General features: G+C 46.3%; 1 protein-coding gene across 1 annotated transcript in view; it reads left to right on the top strand.

Annotated features, from left to right (window-relative positions):
* The window catches only part of SPTBN1 (spectrin beta, non-erythrocytic 1), a 110,742-nt gene extending 89,949 nt beyond the window's left edge, over positions 1-20,793 (top strand). The window contains 17 exon segments of the mRNA XM_079298526.1: positions 810-1,073; positions 1,342-1,566; positions 1,714-1,803; positions 2,008-2,286; positions 3,351-3,481; positions 4,400-4,604; positions 4,815-5,189; positions 6,849-7,093; positions 7,424-7,562; positions 8,464-8,548; positions 9,094-9,290; positions 10,229-10,335; positions 10,871-10,934; positions 15,871-16,109; positions 17,282-17,455; positions 19,014-19,056; positions 19,323-20,793. Of these exon segments, the coding sequence (XP_079154652.1) occupies positions 810-1,073; positions 1,342-1,566; positions 1,714-1,803; positions 2,008-2,286; positions 3,351-3,481; positions 4,400-4,604; positions 4,815-5,189; positions 6,849-7,093; positions 7,424-7,562; positions 8,464-8,548; positions 9,094-9,290; positions 10,229-10,335; positions 10,871-10,934; positions 15,871-16,109; positions 17,282-17,455; positions 19,014-19,056; positions 19,323-19,538 (3,078 nt within the window). The 3' untranslated portion in view covers positions 19,539-20,793.
* Positions 20,794-21,772: the final 979 nt, after the last annotated feature.

Genomic DNA, 21,772 nt, shown 5'->3' with positions numbered 1-21,772 from the left:
GATGAGCTGTACTTTCCCTCCCCTCATTTCTCCTGTGCAGCTCTGGAGCACTGAGGAGTCTCCTCTTTAGCTCTGACAGTGGGTTTCTGTTCAGTGTAAGTTAGCTTAATTGCTCATTTCCTCTCCCACTTTGGCACTCCATATCCCATTAGAGGCTTTTCTGTGATCTACAAATAGCAATACCCTTTAATGGTGTAATTAGAAGGCTGCTCTTAGTACTGGAAGTTCCTTTTTAGTGATGCTAATACATCCTTCTCCTTTGCCTCTGAAAAATCAGATTGCAGCACAGGACCAGGGCTGTGCAGAGTTGTGACAGTCCCTGCATTAACATCCATATGGAATGTGCTGGGTTGGGGCAGCATTCCCATCTGCACCCAGCTGAAGAGATAGATAGGAATAATTAGGGTAAAGACAGTATTTCCCAAACTCTGCCAGCATTGAGCTGTTTGTTCATGGCTCTCTGGTGATGTGGCCCCAGGGCCTCAGGAAAGGCAGAGTGTGCAGCTCAGCTCCCTGCTCCATCCTGCCTGAGCCAAGGCCCCAGGAGATCCCTTTGGGGAATGGTGCAATGGAGAAGGGAAAGGAGGCATTGCTTGACCTTCCCATGGCTAAAAAACTCTCTTCCAGGCAGCAGAGGGACCTGGGAGCTGATGTTCTGGAAGGAGTCACTGGATAATTGGAGATAGAAAATGAGTGGCTGATGCTTCCAGCAGATGAGGAATCCTGAGTGCTTATTAATCAGGATAATTGCCCTAACGGGCTGCGAGTGCTCCTGAGGAGGCACCATTTGGTTGCTCTTTGCCTTGCAGGAGGGAATGCAGCTCATTGCAGAGAAGCCAGAGACTGAGGCCGTGGTGAAGGAGAAGCTGACAGGTCTCCACCAAATGTGGGATGAGCTTGAATCCACCACCCAGACCAAAGCTCAGCGTCTCTTCGATGCAAACAAGGCAGAGCTTTTCACCCAGAGCTGTGCAGACCTGGACAAGTGGCTGAATGGTTTGGAGAGCCAAATCCAGTCGGATGACTACGGAAAGGATCTCACCAGTGTCAACATCCTGTTGAAGAAGCAGCAGGTAAACAGAGCATGGGGTGCAGTGGGCAGGCAGCACTCAAAGGAACAGGCAGGGCAGGCTTTCAGTTTAGAAAAGGAACTGCTCTTCTTTCTTCTTATTCTTTCATGTATCTTTAAAAAGAACAAGAAATTAATCCAGCAACAAATCAGACAATAATTTTTAACATGGCAAATCCTCACTGACCAGCATGAGGAAGCTGTTGATGCCCTGATTGTATGAACAGCTTCCATCCCAGTTTTCAGGACCTTTTTGCCATGTTTCTGTTTAGATGCTGGAGAATCAAATGGATGTCCGTAAGAAGGAGATAGAGGAGCTGCAGAGCCAGGCAAGGGCTTTGAGCCAAGAGGGCAAGAGCACAGATGAAGTCGATGGCAAACGCCTTACTGTAGAAAAGAAATTCTTGGAGCTGCTGGAGCCTTTGAATGAGAGAAAGGCCAACCTGCTGGCCTCCAAAGAGATCCACCAGTTCAACCGGGATGTGGAGGATGAAATTGTGAGTATCAAAGAAATCCTGTTCCCCAGCCAATATGAGAATGCTGGGATACTGCTGCTTTCTGCAGCTTGTGTGCACCAGCCTCTCTCTGCTGCCCCAGCTGTGTCAGGGGTTGCTTGAAATCATGTGTATTCCTCTCTCTTTCAGTTGTGGGTTGGAGAGAGGATGCCCATAGCTACATCTACTGATCATGGACACAACCTCCAGACTGTGCAGCTACTAATAAAGAAAAATCAGGTAAGTTGGTGCTGTTAGAGCTCCCTACCTCCTTGTCCTTAGTGCTGACTAATTTGGGGAAAAAATGGGGTAAAACAATGCCACAGGTGGTGGCACAGCCCCAGGTTGTCCACATGAGCTGATGGTGTGTGTTTTGCTGCCCCCTTGACTTGTATTTCCTTTTCACTTGTGCATTGTCTCATCAGTCAATTCTCTCCCATGCAGACCCTTCAGAAGGAAATCCAGGGCCACCAGCCTCGTATCGATGACATTTTCGAGAGGAGTCAGAACATCATCACAGAGAGCAGCCCCAATGCTGAGGTCATTCAGCAGAGACTGGCAGACCTGAAGCAGCTGTGGAACCTCCTCATCGAGGAGACGGAGAAGCGCCACAGGCGCCTGGAGGAGTCTCACAGGGCTCAGCAGTATTACTTTGATGCGGCCGAGGCCGAGGCCTGGATGAGCGAGCAGGAGCTCTACATGATGTCAGAGGAGAAAGCCAAGGTGAGCAGCTCCTCACTGACACTACTTTGGCATTAATTGCTTTGCTGAAAGGAGGCAGGTGACAGGATTTAATGTGGCGCTGTGGAATGGTGACATAAACAAATTTACCTTCCTGCTGAAGTGATCATGTAGAGCTTCTGTCTGTTCTGACATCTCTGAGAGTGTGCAGGATGGAACCAGGGAAGCATCCTCACACTGCAGAGGGTGGCTCTGTGCCTGCCTTCACACAAGGTCAGGATTGCCAGTGTGGTCCAGTTAAGCCCAGTTTTCTGTTAGTTTTGAATGACAGCACAATGCACCTGGCTGTGAAACAGGGCCTGGTGGTCAATCAGCTGCTATCACCAGCCTTGACTCCCAGTGACCACCAGCTTGGACTCCCAGCTTCAGACCATACTAGAGAGAATGTCAGCTCCTGTTTTCCAAGGAGGTGTTAGTGCTGGAGCTTGCTATTGACATAAATGCACTGTGTTTCCTGCCCTGGTGAAATAAAGCTCGGCTTTGTATCAGGAGAACACATTCCACAGGTGTTAAAAATGGCTTGTTTTCTTTTTTATCTATAGCAAATAGCTCACTGTGCAAAATATTGTATTGAGAGGGTTTATTGACAATATCAGTTAACACTGGGAGTAGGGGGCTGTTTTTCTTAGCTGTAACAGTGCCTAAAATGTTTAGATTGGAACTTCTCCAGACACTTTGGTGGACAATCCATTAGCATGGATTGTGTAGGATTTCTTTTCTTTGCCCCATGCTGTTGTTGAGATGCCTGACAAGTGGTGTGTCTTAATCTGTTCCATGTTTCTGAGCCCTGCACTAGTGCTGTGGAAATACATTAAAAGGTTCATAGAAGAGGAAACTCAACATGCTCAATGCCCAACTGATGTAATACTGTTCTGCACCCCAGAGGGGTTGATGCATTATCTCTTTCACTCATTGTTTTGCTTTCTGGGGGTGCCATTTGCTGTGACATTAACTATTCTATACCATTGGTAGAAGAACTTGTCTTCAAGCTGTGCTTGGGAGCAGCTCCTTATAATTCTTCCTGTCATTTTCTGTCACCCTTACAGGATGAACAGAGTGCAGTGTCCATGCTGAAGAAACACCAGATTTTGGAACAAGCTGTAGAAGATTATGCTGAAACTGTGCACCAGCTTTCAAAGACCAGCAGAACTTTGGTGGCAGATAATCACCCAGAAAGGTATTGACTGCCATTTTTAATTGGATCAGAGTTCTTTTAGTGATTCAGTCCCTTCTTTGGGTGGTTCTAACACACAGCACCACAGCAGAGGGTAAGCAGCTCAGAGGCTCATACAGAGGAAGAGGAGTTCAGCCTCATGCAACCAAGGTGTGTCCTTTGTACCACCCTGATTTGGCCAGAGACAGGGTCAGTATGTAATTCCTGGTGGTTCTGGACACCTGGAATACCTGTCAGTTGTGCCCCCTGTGCAGGCTGCAGTGGCAGGGCAGGTCTGCTAGCACTGCTGAACCTCTCAGAGGCAGAGCAATCCTCAGGCCAAGGTCCAGATCTGCTCTTCCAACCAACATTAGTGTCCAGCAGAGAAAGTCACTGTCATTAATGCTCCTGCAGTGCCCCCCAAAATCTGCCTCTTCTCTTTGACATCCAGCAGAATCAGAGCCTGGAATCAGGTGCTTTAAACATGGGCACATTAACGTCTTACTTTTGGTAAATTTATCTCATCTTTCATAAATGGCTTTCCCTGGGGGAGAGCTCAGGAAGCTTAAGAACCATTTTGCTGTAAGAGCTGCAGCTCAGCAGACAGAATTCTCCACTGGCTTCAGCTGCAAGGCTGATTCCACTCTGAGGCTGATGTATTTCACTGCTCAGCCTGCACAGGCTGGAAGGTGGCACTGGCCTGGGACAGACACACTCTGCCTCTGGTGGCAGGTTGTTATTTAACTCTAAAGCACTCTCTTGTGGACATGATCACAGACAGGCTTCCCAGCTATTGCTCACCTTGGTCCAGCACATCCCAGTCCCATTCCTGCCTGCAGCAGAGATGCCTCCTGTGGGTTGAATACCCCATCCCATCCCTGCAGTTCCCCCTTGGCTGCGCTGGCACGGGCAGTGCAGGCTCAGCGCTCTTTGCTCTTCCAGCGAGCGCATCAGCATGCGGCAGTCCAAGGTGGACAAGCTGTACGCAGGCCTGAAGGACCTGGCTGAGGAGAGGAGGGGCAAGCTGGACGAGAGGCACCGGCTCTTCCAGCTCAACCGCGAGGTGGATGACCTGGAGCAGTGGATCGCCGAGAGGGAGGTGGTGGCAGGGTCCCACGAGCTGGGCCAGGACTACGAGCACGTCACGGTGAGTCCTGGGGGCTGGCTGGGTGGCACTGCAGAGGGTGGCATTTCAGAGGGTGGCTCTCAGGGTGGCTCTCAGAGGGTGGCAGAGGGTGTCACTCAGAGGGTGGCACTGCAGAGGGTGGCTCTCAGGGTGGCTCTCAGAGGGTGGCAGAGGGTGTCACTCAGAGGGTGGCACTCCCAGGTCTGCATGAGGCTCTGTGTGTGCCCGCAGATGCTGCAGGAGCGCTTCCGCGAGTTCGCGCGGGACACCGGGAACATCGGGCAGGAGCGCGTGGACACCGTGAACCACATGGCCGACGAGCTCATCAACTCCGGCCACTCGGACGCCGCCACCATCGCCGAGTGGAAGGACGGGCTCAACGAGGCCTGGGCCGACCTGCTGGAGCTCATTGACACCAGGACACAGATCCTGGCAGCCTCCTACGAACTGCACAAATTCTACCACGACGCCAAGGAGATCTTAGGGCGCATCCAGGACAAGCATAAGAAACTGCCCGAGGAGCTTGGCAGAGACCAAAACACGGTGGAAACACTACAGAGAATGCACACGACGTTCGAGCACGATATCCAGGCCCTGGGCACCCAGGTGTGTGGCAGGTGAACTGGGGCTGTGGGAGCCTGAGCTGCACGGTTTGCTGCTGCCCTTGGCCCCTCCGTGGCTGGGGGACAGAGTGCTGCCAGCTGCTTCCCACGTGCAGTGCTGTGGGAATAGCCTCACCTGCATCCTTTCCTTATCTGAGTCTGCTGCTCTGACATTGCACTTGATTATCTAAAGTAGCAATCTGTAAGTACACAGGCTTCTGAAACATGTTGGCAATTGTTGGATGTTATTCCATTTCCTGTCCTTGGCTCAAGAAGAAAGAAAGGCTGAGAGCTTGATTGGTTTAAAGTACAAAATATGAATGAATGTAAAAGCCTGGTTGGTTTTTTATTTTGGTTGCTCAGTTTAGGTTTTGTGTCTTTAAAAACACCAAAAAACCCCAATCAAATCCTTTGTGCCAGGCACAGGTTTTTTTTTTCTTTCTGAGAGGCAAAGACCTACACAGAGGCTTTCTGACTTGGTTATGAACCTGGGAATTCTGAATTAAATATGGCCTTTCTTGGTTCCTAAGAGCACAAGAGATTTACAATCCACAGTTCAGGCCAAGATTTTTTAAAGCATCCAAACTGGATCTAATTCTGAATCTTTTGAAGCCAAGGTGTAGCCAGTAGAAGGTGGCAGCTGCTCATATAGCACAGGGGGGATTCTAAATCAAAATACAACTTTCAGCTGCCAGAAGGAGAATTTGGGAAGGGAACAAATTGCTTAAGGAATGGAGGAATCACAATTGACTGCATTTATCCCAGTAGGTCAGGAAAGAGCTTTTATGGCCCAGCTGCCAGCCTATTCTCAGTTATGTTGCAATTTACACTTACACAAAGGAGATAGAGCAAGTATTTGATTTTCTGAGTGTTTTACTTTCAGAAGCTGTAGATTTTATACATAAAATGGGAGACATTCATAAAACATCAATCCCAGTCTCTCAAAAAGGTAATTATAATCAAGACCTAAATGGAGGAATATGTAATCACAGCACAGAGCTGTGGGGAAGGCACTTAGAATAATTTCTGGGTGAGACAGCCAGAGGACCGAGGTGGATCATTTTGAGAGAGTCATGGTCTCTGTGCCTGTAGCTAGAAGTCTGTTTGATTTGATTAAAAAAAAAAATTAGTTATTAGACAAAAGCTAATAGAATGTTTCCTGGCTTGAAAAATATGGAAAACAGTCAGGAATTAGCATTTGCCATCCCAAGGCACTGTTTGAAAGGAAAAGATTTCTCATAGTAGAAGGTTCTGAACATTGCCACATTTTCTTATTTTCTTCTCTTTGAAGTCATTATCCACATTTTTGAAAAACAACCTCTGTCAGCTGCAGTAGTGGTTTGGTTACAGCGTTCCCAGGTGCCTTTGTCACTTGGAGAGGAAGGGAATTTGATGATGAAAATGTTCCCCATTTGCCCTGGCATGTAACAGTGCCTTTGTTTTGGCACCATGTCTGGCAGCGGTTCAGGCAGTGACAAACCTTTGCTATTTTGGGGGTCTCTGCAGTGCTCTCTGATGGATAGTAATGCCTTCCTAACAGCACTTTCTAGCCTGGACAGACCAAATCCATTTGCAGCGACTTTAGAAAGCCCGTCCATGGTGAATGAGCAGCCCTTGTCCCGTAGCTGTGACTCACTGACGGCTCTGTCTCCCCCACCGGCAGGTGCGGCAGCTGCAGGAGGATGCAGCACGCCTCCAGGCTGCCTACGCCGGGGACAAGGCTGATGACATCCAGAAGAGGGAGAACGAGGTCCTGGAGGCGTGGAAGGCGCTGCTGGATGCCTGTGAGGGCCGCAGGGTGAGGCTGGTGGACACAGGAGACAAATTCCGCTTCTTCAGCATGGTGCGGGATCTCATGCTCTGGATGGAGGATGTTATCCGGCAGATAGAGGCCCAGGAAAAGCCAAGGTGAGGCAAGGCATCCCTTCTGCATCCTGACACAGGGCTGCAGTCACCTGGGGAGCACCTGGGCTCAGTGTCACTGAGAGTGCCTTTCAGAGCCTGCTGCTGCAGCCTCTGGCTCCTGTGGGTGGCTGCTGGAATAACTGCCATGGAAAATTGTACCCAAAGAGATGTGGTCTCACACCGGGGTTATCTGATCTCTGATTCAGGCCACAGTGGTGCTGTTCCTGAGCTACAAAGACAATCTAGGAATCCATTTTTTCCTCACTGACTTGTGGGTCAGTGTGCAAATGTAGCAGCTGTTAAAATTGAAATCTGTGTTTCTGATCATTTTAGGGATGTTTCGTCTGTGGAACTCCTCATGAACAATCACCAGGGGATCAAAGCAGAAATTGATGCCCGAAATGACAGCTTCACTACGTGCATTGAGCTTGGCAAGTCTCTGCTGGCCAGGAAACACTACGCATCTGAGGAGGTACCGTGCTCCCTGCAGACTGCATGGGCTCCTGGGGGCTCCTTCTGAGGGACAAACCTGCCCTGTGTCACCCACACAGGAATCAGGACAAGTGTCACCTCAGGGACTCTGCACTCCTGTGCTGTTGGGAAATCAGGGTATAGCTTCACTCCAGCAATTCATGGTGGGTAACAGAGGTGACCTCGAGATTTAAAGTGTGGTTTTCAGCCCAGAAAATGCAAAGAAGCTGCTGCATTCCATTCTACAGAGAATGGCTCTGGGGTGGGAAGGTGTCTTCCTTGAGTAAAGGCACAGCTCCCTGAGCTGTGGGACAGCCTGAACTTGCTGCAGGGGAAATGGAATGTGTGCAGAAGCTGCAAGGGCAGTGAGCAGGAAAATGTTTGTTGTGTAGGGACTAAATTAAAGACACATTAAGAGAACCATATCCAACTCTCTAAAGCCTTGATTTATTTTCTGAGATGTCTAGGCCACAGGTTTAGCTCTTGGTTCTCCTGCCTCCCTTGGGGGGAGGGAGGATAACCAAACATTGTGAGGCACTTCCCTCTCAGGAAGGGGAGAGCTTCTGCTGAGCAGAACAATCCTGAGCAGCACATTTTGCATTATTCTCTGGAAAAGGGCAGAAGATTCAGTGCCTGATTGCACTATTTACATTTGTTTGCCCATTACACCCTTTTATCAAATACTTTGGGTGCTGTAGCTTTTTGCAGACACTGAATGCCTATGTAAATGTGATATTTTAATGGAAATGTCACATTTATTTATACTTGGAAGAGAAAAGCAGCTGTTGTTTGCACAGTGAAGTCACTTCCTGAGGAACTCATGCAGTGTCTGTCAGTGCAGGGTTGGGGGGAGCTGCTGCCTGGTGCTTGTGTAACAGCCCTGCTCTCTTCTCTCCATCCAGATCAAGGAAAAGCTCCTGCAGCTGACAGAAAAGAGAAAAGAAATGATTGACAAATGGGAAGACAGATGGGAGTGGCTGAGACTGAGTAAGGACACCCTTGGATTTCTTTTGGGTTGGGCCATGTCTAATTTTCTTCATTGTGCCTTTCTGAGTATTGAAAAAGCCTGCAGCTCCTCACTTTTCTGTTACAGTGCTTGGAAGTGTGTGTCTGCTGGAATAGCTGCAAGGTTCACACCTGTTGGTTGTTAAATAATGAAGGATTTGAAACCAAGAAACCTGCACCAAAGGTCTTGCTCTATATGGTCAAATTTGGAGCTCGGTGCAGTAGCTCCACTTTATCTGCTGGTGTCATATTCCAATTTCTATGCTGAAATTAGCAGGTTACAGCAGATTAGAACAAAAGAACCACAGTAAAATGAAGCTTGCATTTTTCCTTAAAGCAAAGCCAACAGGAGAAATGTCTTTATTTTCAGTGCCCAGTTTCACTGAGCTTAGCTAAGGGGCACACTCTGCCAAGTGCATGTGCTTTGTCCCCTGAGCTGGGTTTAGGCAAATCCCAAATCTGCCTGGTGACTCCACGATGCTCTTTGTGACAGTACTGGCACTGACACCTGTGCTGTCTGTGCTCAGTTTTGGAGGTGCACCAGTTCTCCAGAGATGCCAGTGTGGCTGAGGCCTGGCTGCTGGGACAGGAGCCCTACCTGTCCAGCCGTGAGATCGGGCAGAGCGTGGATGAGGTGGAGAAACTGATCAAGAGGCACGAGGCGTTTGAGAAATCCGCAGCCACCTGGGACGAGAGGTTTGCAGCACTGGAGAGACTGACCACGGTGAGTGGCTGACCCTCCTCCTGGCATTCTCTGGGATGGCTGGGAGAAATCCCTCATCACCAACCTCATCTCTGTTGGGTGGTTCTTGAGCCACCTCAGCCAACCACACAGAGCCTGAAGTTTCCTGTTTCCAGCCATGCTAAAAACCCTCTCTGGTTCGTTTCAACTCAACAACCTGCTAGGAAAAAGCTTAAATGATAAATGACCTCAAGAGTCAGCAGGAAATTTCAGACCTGAGCAGTTTGCTCCAACTCTCTGCTGTACTGACTGGCCAGTTATTTTTGGTTAAAGATGACACTGCTGGTATGGGGGCAGTGACAGTGATGTTTGTTGTTTTGTGACCACTCCAGTGCAAGGCTGTGCTGTTCCCTAGGAAGACACGATGAGCAAAAAAAAAACCCAAACCCCAATTTGAACACAGCTGCAATGTCATTCATTAATGCTTGGAGAGTATTTACCATCTTTGGACAATTTGGCTTTAGACACTACATTTGGAGTGGCCTGGGTTTTCACACACACTGAGTGTCACAGCTGCAGACAAAAGGAACTGGAGCTTCTCAGCATCTTCACAAATCAGGCTGGTTTTATGGAGATGAGTAATTTCAGGGATTCAGATGGGAAACATTTTATTTCTGTGTTTGGCAAGCACACAAGAAGATGTCACTTTTGGAAGTTTTAATAGCTTGGGCTGTTTTCTTGTTAGAATGAGTTGGGAAACAGACATGGCCAGTGGTGGGCTGCTGTCAAAGGGTCTGATGCTGATACCCTCCCAGACAAATTCAGTGCCACAAATGCTTTTAAAGACTGATGCCTTCCAATTTTACCCCCATTCACTTTAATTTCAGTAATGTTTCAGAAGCACATAGAGAGTTGTTAATTTCTAGACCACCCCATGCAAAATGAGCAGTGTTTTTAATTAAGAAATGTCCCTCTGGCAGCTGGAACTGCTGGAAGTGCGCCGGCAGCAGGAGGAGGAGGAGCGGAAGAGGCAGCCGCCCACTCCGGAGCCCAAGGTTGCAGAGGATGGAGACTCCCAGCAGCAATGGTGAGCTGGACCCTGCACTTCCCTCAGGGAACCTTGGGCTGAAAATGTGCTCTAAAAGGAGGGGGTTTGTAACATAGCCCTTGTTAGAGGACTTGGTGGTTTATGGGGACAGGACCTCTCCCAAAACCCTGAATTCCCTGGAAGTTCCCATTTTCCAGTTGTTATTGCTGAGGCACCCCTGGCCCAAAAGTGGGAATGCTGCTTTTGTCCCCTGGGCCTTGAATTGCAGTTTCTGAACAACCTTGGCTTTTTTCTTTGATGAGCATAATTTACAGATTTTAAGCCATGTCCATGGAACACTGACATTTATGAAATTGTTTATGTGATGGGGGGAGGTTTATTTGTAAGGTAACTGTCAGTAAAGTCTGGTTAAATCTCACTTCACACTGGATTTATTCAGTCAGGCCTGAGGATTTTAGAACCATGCTTGAATTTCTAAAATTAATATTCAGTAAGAAAATCAAATTTTGTTGAACAAGATGAGTGGCTTCCAAGAACCTTACACAATTTCTTTTGTTTTTCCTCTCTCCAACAGGGATGGGACAAAAGGAGAGCAGGTTTCCCAAAACGGTTTGCCCTCAGACCAGGAATCTCCACGGGTTAGTTACCGCTCCCAAACCTACCAAAACTACAAAAACTTTATTAGCAGAAGGACAGCCAATGACCGCTCGTGGTCAGGACTGTGAGCCACAGAATCACTTGCAGCAACAGAAACCTTTTTTCAGTATGGTTTACTGGTACTGGTTTCATCTTTTGGCTTCAGATTTCCCTGCTGCTTTTCTCTTCCTTCCCATCAGTTGACTTTTATTTAATTAGCAGCCCCTTGGACATATATTTACTTCACTTTAATCTTTGTTTATTTGAATCTCCCCACTGACACTCAGTTGCTTTAAGGTGACACATTTATTTCATGTTATTTACTGTGAGTTTTTCATGTTGCTAATAGTATTAAGATTTTCCAGCGAAAGCGTCCTTTATATGAGTAATTGAGATGTAATGAGATTACATCCTAATGAAGAAGAGCACTAGGACCTGACAGGTATGACGCATCCAGTTATACTAACAGGTCTCAGCACGGCAACTTTATTAAATCAGCTGCATTAGCAAGAGTTATGTACCAGGCCAAAGATAATCCACATGAGTGAGCTGGCCAGGAAGGGCTGGGAGGGGGGAGTGTGACTGTGGGCAAATAAAAGCCTTGAGGTTAGTTTGTATAACATTCCATGCAGAATGGACTCATTGACTGCAGAGGCAAATAAACGTGAAATAAACCATTCAAAACCAGTATCTAGATTTATCTGGGGGGTTAGTCCTCACGCAGAGTTGTGATCTTGCTGTGTTGGAGCCCTGCTTGGCCCTGATCCTGGCCAGCTGGCACTGCAGCAATTTGATTTCTGGGCACCAGAGAGGCAAGGGTGTAAATGAGAGCAGGGTGCAGCCCCTTGGGGAGAGGATATAATGCTTTCCTTTAAAAAGTGAATAAAATACACTAAGATCCCAGCTCTTCATTTTACATAGGTGCAGGCAGATGCTCCATGCCTTACTTGCTCCTCGACAGGGAGTGTCCCAGGGGAGTCAGGGTGCATGCCAAGAATCCTCACTGCAGCCATGACAATGCCAGTGAATGTCTCTGGAGTTAATGAACACAGGAGCTGGATCTGGCCTCCCTCCCCACCCCCTTCCTGCAGAGCCTTCTTGTTTCAGTTAATGTTTGAGTGAAAGGACACTTCTCTTTGTTGCTGAACCTGGCTCTCTGGGGTCACATTCAGTGCAGGAAGGGCTCTTGGCAGGCTGGGATCTGTGGATATCAGGGCTCTCACAGTGCTGCACAGCAAACATGAGTCCCAGCTGAGGGCTCTGGCAGGAAATGCCTTTCAGCATAAATTTGCCTTTAAGAAGCACATCCTAGTTGGGTCTGAGCCTGCACACAGACTCTGCCAATGCTCCACAGTACACAGCAGTTCCACCTTTCTCTTTCTTTGGAAATAAAACTTTTTGGTTCTTCTTTAGTATTCAGTCCTGTAGTGAGCTGTTGTACATTCTCATGTTTGTAAATTCTCCACAGTTGTGGCAAGGAATGTGAGGTGATCCTCAAACACATCCCAGATAATCATCTTGTTGGTTAGCACAGCCTTATATATCACCTGTCTGCTTCTTTTGAAATTTAATTTTATTGCCATGCTACATAATGCATTTCCATGTTCATCCTTGCCATCTGCACTTCAGTCTTCCATGAGAACCTCCAAGTTCAGTTTGTTGAGTCCTGTGTTGCAGTACTTTGGGTGTACAGAGCTGTGTCAGTGAGGCACAAGATGTGCTGCTGTTGGTCAGAATTTTGGCTTCTGACAACTGGCTGGGCAGTGCAGCTGGATTGTTCTGTGTGGGCTGAGCTTGTGAACTGAGAGCAGTGGTTGAAAGGATGTGCTTCAGTAACTGTACTTCTGTCTTTCCACTTCATGATGCATGTTTTTGTTTTTTTTTTCTTTTGTCAGGATAACAACATATAGCTTCTTAATGTTTTTTAAAAATTCCATATGAATTTATGGGGATGCTCTGGTGGCTGCCCTGTGCCTCTGAAGTATGCCAGTTCCCAGGGCAGGATAGCTGTAGCTTCAGACTCCACCATCTGCAGAGCCTTCACATGTATTCTAGTGAAAAAGTAGTCTGTAGAAGGAATTTATAGAGATAGAATTTTTTTTTAATTTTTTAATTTGTATTAGTACAATTACATAAAAATTCCAGTTCTATGACAATGAAGAAAAAGTAAGTCATTGATTAAAGTCATCATTTCAAGCACTAGAAGAACAGGATTTCACCTGTTTATTGCAGCCTGTGGGTCTGGCTAAAGGCATTAGGAAGGTCCTTTTGGCAGAACAGCCTAGAGGTTGGTCTGTTTGCATCTGAGCCAGGCACATCACCTGGTTCTTCAGCTGTGGGGCAGAGCCTTGAGTGGATGAACCGAGCAGATGTTGCTTCAAGCACCGCAAAATGCAAAGGGGCGCCTCTGTCACTGTCACCACCTGTCTTGTTGCATGTCCCAGTCCTGCTTTAAAGATTTCCAGAGTAGCCTGTAGCCACTAAAGCACTTCCAACTAACCCCTCAGGCCCATGGGAGAGCTGTACCACGTACAGGAGAGCTGTTGTGTTGTAACAGGGGTTTGCTGTTGCTGTTTGTCCCCGTGGCGTTTCTCCGCATGCCCCACGCATGTTCCATTGAAGTGTGTCCAGCTCCTGTTTGTTCTCTGTTTTCATGACACATCCTTAGCAGAGCTGTCCATGATTCATTTTGCTTGTTTTCTGTTAATTGTAGATAACACGTGAAAGGAAATAAAAACTGAAAGAGCGTCAGAAAAGCTTTTCATAGCCCTTTTACAACCAGGAGAATTTGACATAGAAGGTGCAGGTCTGATGATGTATTTAAAATCAGCAGTTACCTTTCAAAGCCACAGGGTTGCAGCACTGAATTCCATATTATTTCCCATAAAATATGTTGAGCAGCTTTGTGGTGGCTGCTGGTTTGAAACTGGTTTGGTTTACCTCAGATTAGGGGTTCTAGGTACCCCCAAATCACAGTCCTGTTTTCACATCTGGCTGGTACTGCTCCAGCAAATGTGCTGCTTTCTGTGTCAGTGCAGGGGCCAGGTATGTCTGGGGAGTTTATTGAAGTTGTGGAGATGAGTTCCTGTGGGTTGTGTGATTCCTCAGTGCTGGTCAGAGCTGCCAGGTCTCAGACAGGGCTCCAGCCAGCAGCAAAGCAGAGTTTGAGGTTCAGGAGCTGTCTCAGGACAGAAAGGTGTGCAAGGGGCTTTCCTTGTTCTGGAAGGGGTCTGTTAGCCTGGGTGGTTGGCACTGGTGAATGGTGACTCAGGGTTGTTCATCCCACTACCTGTGGCAGTGTTTGGATAATCTTCAGCCTCATCTATTTACCCTCTCCCCTACTTTAATGCAACATTTTTGTTGTACTTTGAGATTTGGGTACAAGTAGTGAAGGTTGATGGTTAGGTTGATGTTAATTGTGAAGGAGCAGTGTAAGGCTATGTGTCTTTAGGGACAGGGTAAACCAGATCTGACTGAAGTGCAGTGTGAGCTGTGATTCTCTCCCTGTTTGAGGGTGTAGTGTCTGTGCTCGGGAGGTTCAGGTTGCTAAAGGCAGTTAACCAATCCTTCCCATGTTGAGAGCGAGCTGACACTCAGATCTCTGTAGGCCAATGGTGAGGTTCAAGGTGTGAGGCACAATAATGGATACTGGGCAGGTGTAAGAAGTTCTAGCAAACGGTGGCAAAATTGAGTTTGTTGCATAATAATTCGGCTGCTTTTGATTTGTCCAGGCCATGTGCAGAAGTGGGAATGTCTAATTATTGTGCCATTCACAAAAACCTGCTTGTCTGCATAAAACCAGTCCAGAATGTTTGTAATCTACTAGAGCATTAGCAGCACTGAGCTTTAGTAACGTGCTAATAATAATACTACACACTGGTTGTGTAACTCATGAGCTGCTACCAACGGCTCTACACGTCAAAGTAATGGTACAAGAAAAAAAAAACTGGGACCAAGCTGCATTTCCAAAAGCTTATAGCCATTAGGATTCCAATTTAAATGATTTTTGGATGAATGGCTCCTGAAGACGTCGCCAGCTTGACCAGTGAGAGCTGCTGGAAACACGGCTGCTCTCTAGGCTTTCCATCCCAGTGCGCCAGGCAACGCGACCAACAAAGCAAGTGATGGGCAAGGCCTTGGTTCTGTCTTTGTTTGGGGGTAAATAGCTGTGTGATGCTGTGTGACTGTGGTGGTTTTCAGCTCCTTTAACCAAAATCCAATCCACCTAATAACGCCAGTCTGAACCAGACCTCGATCAATTGACACGTGACCTCATTCCCCTTGTCTTTACGATCCAATACCCTAACTGGGATGGTGGAGATGCATGGTGTAATCTCTCTAATTTCTGCATGTTTTGATTTTGTTGTGTCACTAGGGGAACGGGGAAAGCGGGAAAGGAGCTTTTACAGAAACAAATCGATTGCACACATTTTTGTAAATGCTCCTGGGCGATTGTGACATCTTTCTCTGCTGACTCATAGTTAATTCCTTTTATGGACCTTTAATGCCCCAGTAATGCCATAAATGTACTTAAGGTGGCTGATGTGTATAACTTCTACTGTTCTTCTAGGTTTGCAGAAAGTGTGATTGTTACTGTTCCAAACATTTGAGTACTTAGCAACAGAATTGAATGCTCTCATTCTAGGAATAACAATATATAAAAGAATTGACCAGCAGAGCAAAGCACAGTAAAATTCACACTGATGTTCAGCTGCTTTTATTTTCCCATCTCTCCACTATAAAATGGGTACTAATCCATTCCTACCTTCTAATTTCCTTGGCCTCCTGTGTCTCCATGGAGTGCGAGAAAGAACTTACTGGCCTGTGTCATTGTCCAGGCAAAGTTTATACACAGCCACGTTGTGCAGGGAGACAGATTAACTGCAGAATGCCTCAGCGCCAGGGGCTCTGGCTGAACGTGTTCTCCACTGTTCCTAGGTGGCAGAAACTGCAGAAACCAACGAAATGGTCAATGGAGCTGCAGAGCAGAGGACGAGTTCCAAAGAGTCCAGTCCCGTTCCCTCCCCGACGTCGGAGCGCAAAGCCAAGAGCGGCGTTCAGGCGCAGACTGCTGCCACCCTCCCGGCCAAAACGCAGGAGATCCCCTCGGCACAGATGGAGGGCTTCTTACACCGCAAGCACGAGTGGGAGACACACAGCAAGAAAGCCTCCAGCAGGTACAGTGCTGCACACAGCACCCCCAGCCTGCTCCCAGACACCTCCTGGCCTCTGTGGCTGCAGGGCTGGGGCAGCACGTGGGGAAATGCAGCCCGAAGATATTTGGTACAAAAGGCAGCGTCAGCCACATTTGTCAGGTGGAAAACTGAGGCAGAGAGATACCACAGCTTTCCCACTGCACATGATGGGTTTGTGGCAGTAGTGGGATTTGATTCCAGATCTCTCAAGTTGTATGTTACTACAAGAAAAGAAAAGCACGTAGGTGTGAGACTAGAAATGTTCATATTCTTCTGACATTTTCTATTTGCACATTACCACTTTCCACCTACTCTGTAATCTGTTCAGCATGAACAGAGGACGATTGGTGTGCCATAGTCAATTCCATTCTCAAGGAATGTCCTGCAGGTCTGTAACACGCAGAACTTTGAGATTTGTCTGCACTGAAAAAGCCAGCTGGGGTGCTTTGTGACCCGAGAGAGATCTCAAAACCAGATTTATGACTTGGCTGACAAGGGAAATGTTCACAGCAAGTGCTGAGCTGCAGCAGCAGCTGTGGGATTTGGTGGGAGCCAAAGCACTTGGCAGAGCTGAGATCTCAAGTGAGTACAGCAGTACCAGGATTTTTGTGCCACTGGAGTTGTTCACACCAGACAACACCTTTGAGGCAGTGACAGCCACCAGTACTAGTGTCTGGGTATTCTTATTTCCAGTAATTGTCAATTTTTCACAGTTCTCAATTAGAGATTGAGGTGGAGATGCCACTAAGTATTTGTGTCAATCAAGGATTTCACACGCAGCCCATTCCATTCATCAGTTTGCAGCACAGTGAGAATTCCTTCTACAACAGGGCACTGCCATTAAAAGGTCAATCATTTTCTGTCTCAAGAATGCAAAGTACCCACTCTGCCAAACAGTCCTCCCACTGTGAGGACAGGCTGATGTGCTGTCACAGGCAGCTCTGGGAATCTCGGTTCCCTTTGGCTTTTGTCTTCAAGCTGTGCTTCCATGAAAGAATTCCCTGTCTGCAGTTCATGGGACAGCATAGGCTGTATTCACATCCTCACACTGAACCAATCTCCATTGACTTACAGAGGGAATTACATTTGGCTTCTCCAGTTCTGCAGGAGGGAGCATTAGATTTATAACTGGTCTTGTTTCTCATGTCCCAAAGGTCATGGCACAACGTGTACTGTGTCATCAACAACCAAGAGATGGGCTTCTACAAGGACTCAAAAGCTGCTGCTTCTGGCATCCCTTACCACAACGAGATCCCCGTCAGCTTGAAGGATGCAGTGTGTGAAGTAGCGGTGGATTACAAAAAGAAGAAGCATGTGTTCAAGCTCAGGTAAACCTGCCAGGGCTCTGCCCCTGGGGAAACCATGGTGGGTGTGCTCACTGGGCAACCCAGCCCAGGAGCTGACCAGGAGTGTGAAGTGCAGCACCTGCTTTTCTCAGCAGCGCTGAGCTGTGGTCTGTTCATCAGAGCAGGGTTGCAATAATCAGAGCACTTCCAGCTGGGGCTGGACCAGGTCTGTGTGCCTGCAGCTAGGGGCCTGCATTTCACAGTGCTGCATTTGTCAGCCACTCCCTCTGGAAGTGATGGAGAGCAGTGATTGTGGTTCTGCTCTTTTCCAAATCAAGTCTCTTGTTTAATTTTTTCAGTATGAATTTGCTGGTCTGGTACATATAGTTACAGACCATTTCACTCAAATATGTGAAAGACCTGTTGCTCAAAAGTTTAAAAAAGGCTTTTCCTTGGGAAACTCTTTGGTATACTGAACAACCTTCTAGTGCCAACAGTGAAAAAATATTTATCATTACACAGCTGAAAGGTAATCCTGTCAAAGAAGACTTACTTTATGAAATGATTGGGTTATGTATTCCAAGACAGGTGTTTTGGGTTGGTTTTTTTTGGCAGAGAAGGGGTGGTGGTGGTGTAATTTTATATTAGTACAGGAGTCCTCTAAAGATCTGTCTGGGGAAAAGTTGCTTTATTGAAAATGTATGTGGAAATATATAGCAAATATTTAGGGAAATGTACCTTTCTTGAAGACAGGCCTGCAGCTATGTGATTCATCCCTTAGACTATTTTAAACCTCTCTGAATTGCTAATGGAAGTATATGCTGTTCCAAATGCAAAGTTAGGCAGAAAAACCTACTGCCCTTTTTTCCCAGTGCTCCATCACCTGCACCAGGCCCCTTGTTTACTTGCAGATATTTCCTTTACTCAAACACTATTATTTTTAATCCTTAATTTCATTTCAAAAGAGTTGTTAAAATGCTTGCTTTTTCTTGGGAAAGATGGGGAAGCCTGCAGCCCAGCTCCTGCTGCCTCTGCCTCCTGCTTCTTCTGGTGGTATCCAGTTGTTTTTGTTTCTTTGTGTGATCACATCCATTGTTAAATGTATCTGAGTAAAATCAGCGCAGGAATCAAACAGAAGGGAGACTGGCCTTCACTGTGAGGAGAGGCAGCTGCTCATCTCTAATACTCAGGGTAGGACCTCGAGCCAGCACCACCACAGCTACAAGAGCAGAGCAGCTGCAGAATTCTGCAGGATTTTCACAGGAGCCATGAAAACTCCAGGTGCTGCCTGTGACTTTTTTCTTTTGAAAGTATTGACTAAACTTTGATATGTGTTTTGCAAAGGAGAAAAGATGTACTTGAAAGAGCAAATACTGAGCCAGCAGCCACATAGGAACAGGAGCACCACCCTGAGCATGTCCAGAGCCCAGAGCTACCACGTGTGTGGCTGCACAGGCTTTGTGGGGAGCATTTGGCACATGGGCAATGTCCCCTGCAGTCCTGTGTGCCTTGGGCTGCTCTTGTGCTGGAGCCAGACAAGCAGGAGCTGAAGCTGTGTGACCACCACTGAGTTAAATGTGTGATGGTGTTTCCTTTCCAGATTGACCGATGGCAACGAATACCTCTTCCAAGCCAAAGATGATGTAAGTGTGGTTCCCTTACAGTTCATTGCTGTGCTGTCTGTGCTGTTGTAGCATGGGGAGAAGCACTGCTGGGAGCTGGTGTGCACTCTGTGTGTGGGTGATGAGTAGGCCAGGGCTGCTCAGCCTCTAGGAGGGGTCTGTGGAGGTGCACAGCCAGAGGGGTGAATTGGGGCTGCTTTTCCCGTGTCCATCCCTCTCCACACTGCTGTGGGAGCCTGAGGGGTGTGCTGCTTGTAACAGTTTTGTGCCTTTGGGGCTTCTTGAAGGAGGAGATGAACACGTGGATCCAGGCCATCACATCAGCGATCTCTTCAGACAAAATCGAAGTGTCCCCGACCACCCAGAGCACTCCAGCCTCCAGCCGTGCCCAGACCCTGCCTGCCAGCGTCACAATAACCAGCGAGTCCAGCCCTGGCAAGCGGGAGAAAGACAAAGAGAAAGACAAGGAGAAAAGATTCAGCCTGTTTGGTAAAAAGAAGTGAATTCCATCTCCACACACTGCACTTCTCTGACCGTTCCAGTGGAATTCCAGCATGCGAGCTCAGAACCAATACGTTACTCTCTGTGCCTCATGTTCCTCAATGTGATTGACATTTTTTTATTTATAGAGCGTTTTAAAATTTAAAAAAGCCAACAAAAAAAAAAAAAAGAATCTAAAGTTACAAACGTATGAGGTGCATTGGGCAGCTTCTGTAGGAGAGGGAGGACCAGGTTTTGGGGGTTTGTTTTTGTTTGTTTTTGTTGTTTTTTTTTTTTTTTTAATGAAGTTAATGTAGATTAGATCTTAATATTTAAACTGTTCCTCAATTTTGTGAGGCTGTCTTGGAAAATAACCCACTCCTAGTGCTATTGGTATGCAAGGCAGCGGTGCTTTCGAATCTACTGTGCACATGAGAAACCAATGTACAAATTCTCCAAGGCATTCACTTCCAGTTAAGGTTGTTATGCTGAGTCCTGGCTAGCAGAGGCTTCCCTTGCTGTTCTAACAGGAGTTAAGGCAGTAGTGTGTTCTCTTTGCTGTAACAGAGTGCAGGTATGCGTTGACTCACAGCCCAAGGTTGGCTTAACACCACCCGAGCGTCCCCGCATCGAGTACGACAGATAAGAATGTTGGTGTTCAAGATGGATTAACAGGCTGGTACAGTTTGAAAATAAGCTGTAATTTCAAATTTCTCTTCTTTTTTTTTTTTTTTTTTTTTTTTAAATATTTTTTTTTTATTTTGCCGAAATACATTATATTGTATGTTTCAGATAATTCTAGTACAAAGTATAATAAGACTAGATGTATAATAAACCCTTTAAAATCATCAATAAGTGTAAAAGTGGAACTGAAGCATTTACTGGAAAAGTAATGTTACTCAAATGGTTACTTGCTTGTCAGCTGCAGCACTGTGTGTTATAATTTTGCTACATTACCTTGCTCTTTGATACATAGTGTGCATTTCTGTCACTGTAACTATTGTAATGAAAAATTTTCATCTTACTGCACAATCAAAAATTACATTTAATAGGAATGAACTTTCAATGACTGGGCCTGTAGTCAAGAGTAGTACTGGAACTGGCTTTCAGTTGTATCGAACTGTACCTCTAGACTTTTACCCTATCTGTTAAATATATGCGATGTCATTAAATGCTTTTAAAACTAAATATGCTGGGTAAGTTTCTTATTTCATTTCTGACAATGTTAAAATCATAATTTTGAAAGAGGATCAAAAATAAAGTTATTTTAAAATGTCATCTCTCCTGTGCACTGAAAGTGATGTCTTCAAATGTAATTCCATTCTTTTGTGCAAAAGTTCATTCTGGAACAGTTGTTTTCTCTCTTTCCACTTTTCTTTCCCTTCACTTCCCACCTGCCCTCCCTTTTACCCTGCCTCCCAAATTAAGTGCCAAAAATAAAGAGAAAAGGAATTAAATGAATATTTTGAAAGATATTCTGATACAGATACCTTTTGTGGGAAGTGAAACCAGCAGAGTGGATGGGAGTAAGCACATCAGAGGCTGGGGCAGTGGAGTTCCCTGAGCATTTACCCAGTGGAGGTCAAGCTCCATGTTCCAGGTGGCAGCAAAAGGACATCATTTTGAGTAAGCACCACTCTCCAACTTTCTACCCACCTTTTGCTCGAGTGCTTACATCCTTTCCTTACTTTGGATGCCACCTAGAGAACCATCTATTAGGAATAGCTCTAAGAAGCTCCAATATATTTTAAAGTCAATGAAATGTAAGGAATTTAATGTACTGAGATTGTTAAAATCCACTCAGATATTAATTTGGGTAGAAAGCAGATAAACTGCAAACTCACGTGTTTCCAAGTGACAGTTTCCTGAACATGTGACCAATACAGTGTGTTAAATTATTTTCATGTAGTGTACAGTGTTCTCTGGGTTTTGCTTGTTTTCCAAAGTTTTTGGTTATTAAACAATGGAGTATTCATGTACACAAGTTTTTACTCTGTAATGTTATATTGTTCAGTCTGATTATTAGTAAAATGTAGGTTACACTGCTAGTATTGTAAATGCAAAACTTAATACACTAGAGAAAGCTGAAGTTTAGCCTTATCAGAGGCTATGAATCAGTTTTCTGAGTCGATTAATGCACACAGAGATGTTGATGCCTTACATATGTGTCACTTCAGCTGAGCAGTCAGGCAGATGGGTCTCGACAGCCTGTGGTGTGTGGTTGTGTAGTGATTTGGTTGAACATTGCTGCTGTTCC

Source organism: Erithacus rubecula, assembly GCF_903797595.1.
Source record: "Erithacus rubecula genome assembly, chromosome: 2".
Classification (NCBI taxonomy): Eukaryota; Metazoa; Chordata; class Aves; order Passeriformes; family Muscicapidae; genus Erithacus; species Erithacus rubecula.
The sequence above is the reverse complement of the archived record's forward strand: the minus strand, read 5'-3'. Positions and strand labels throughout refer to the sequence as shown.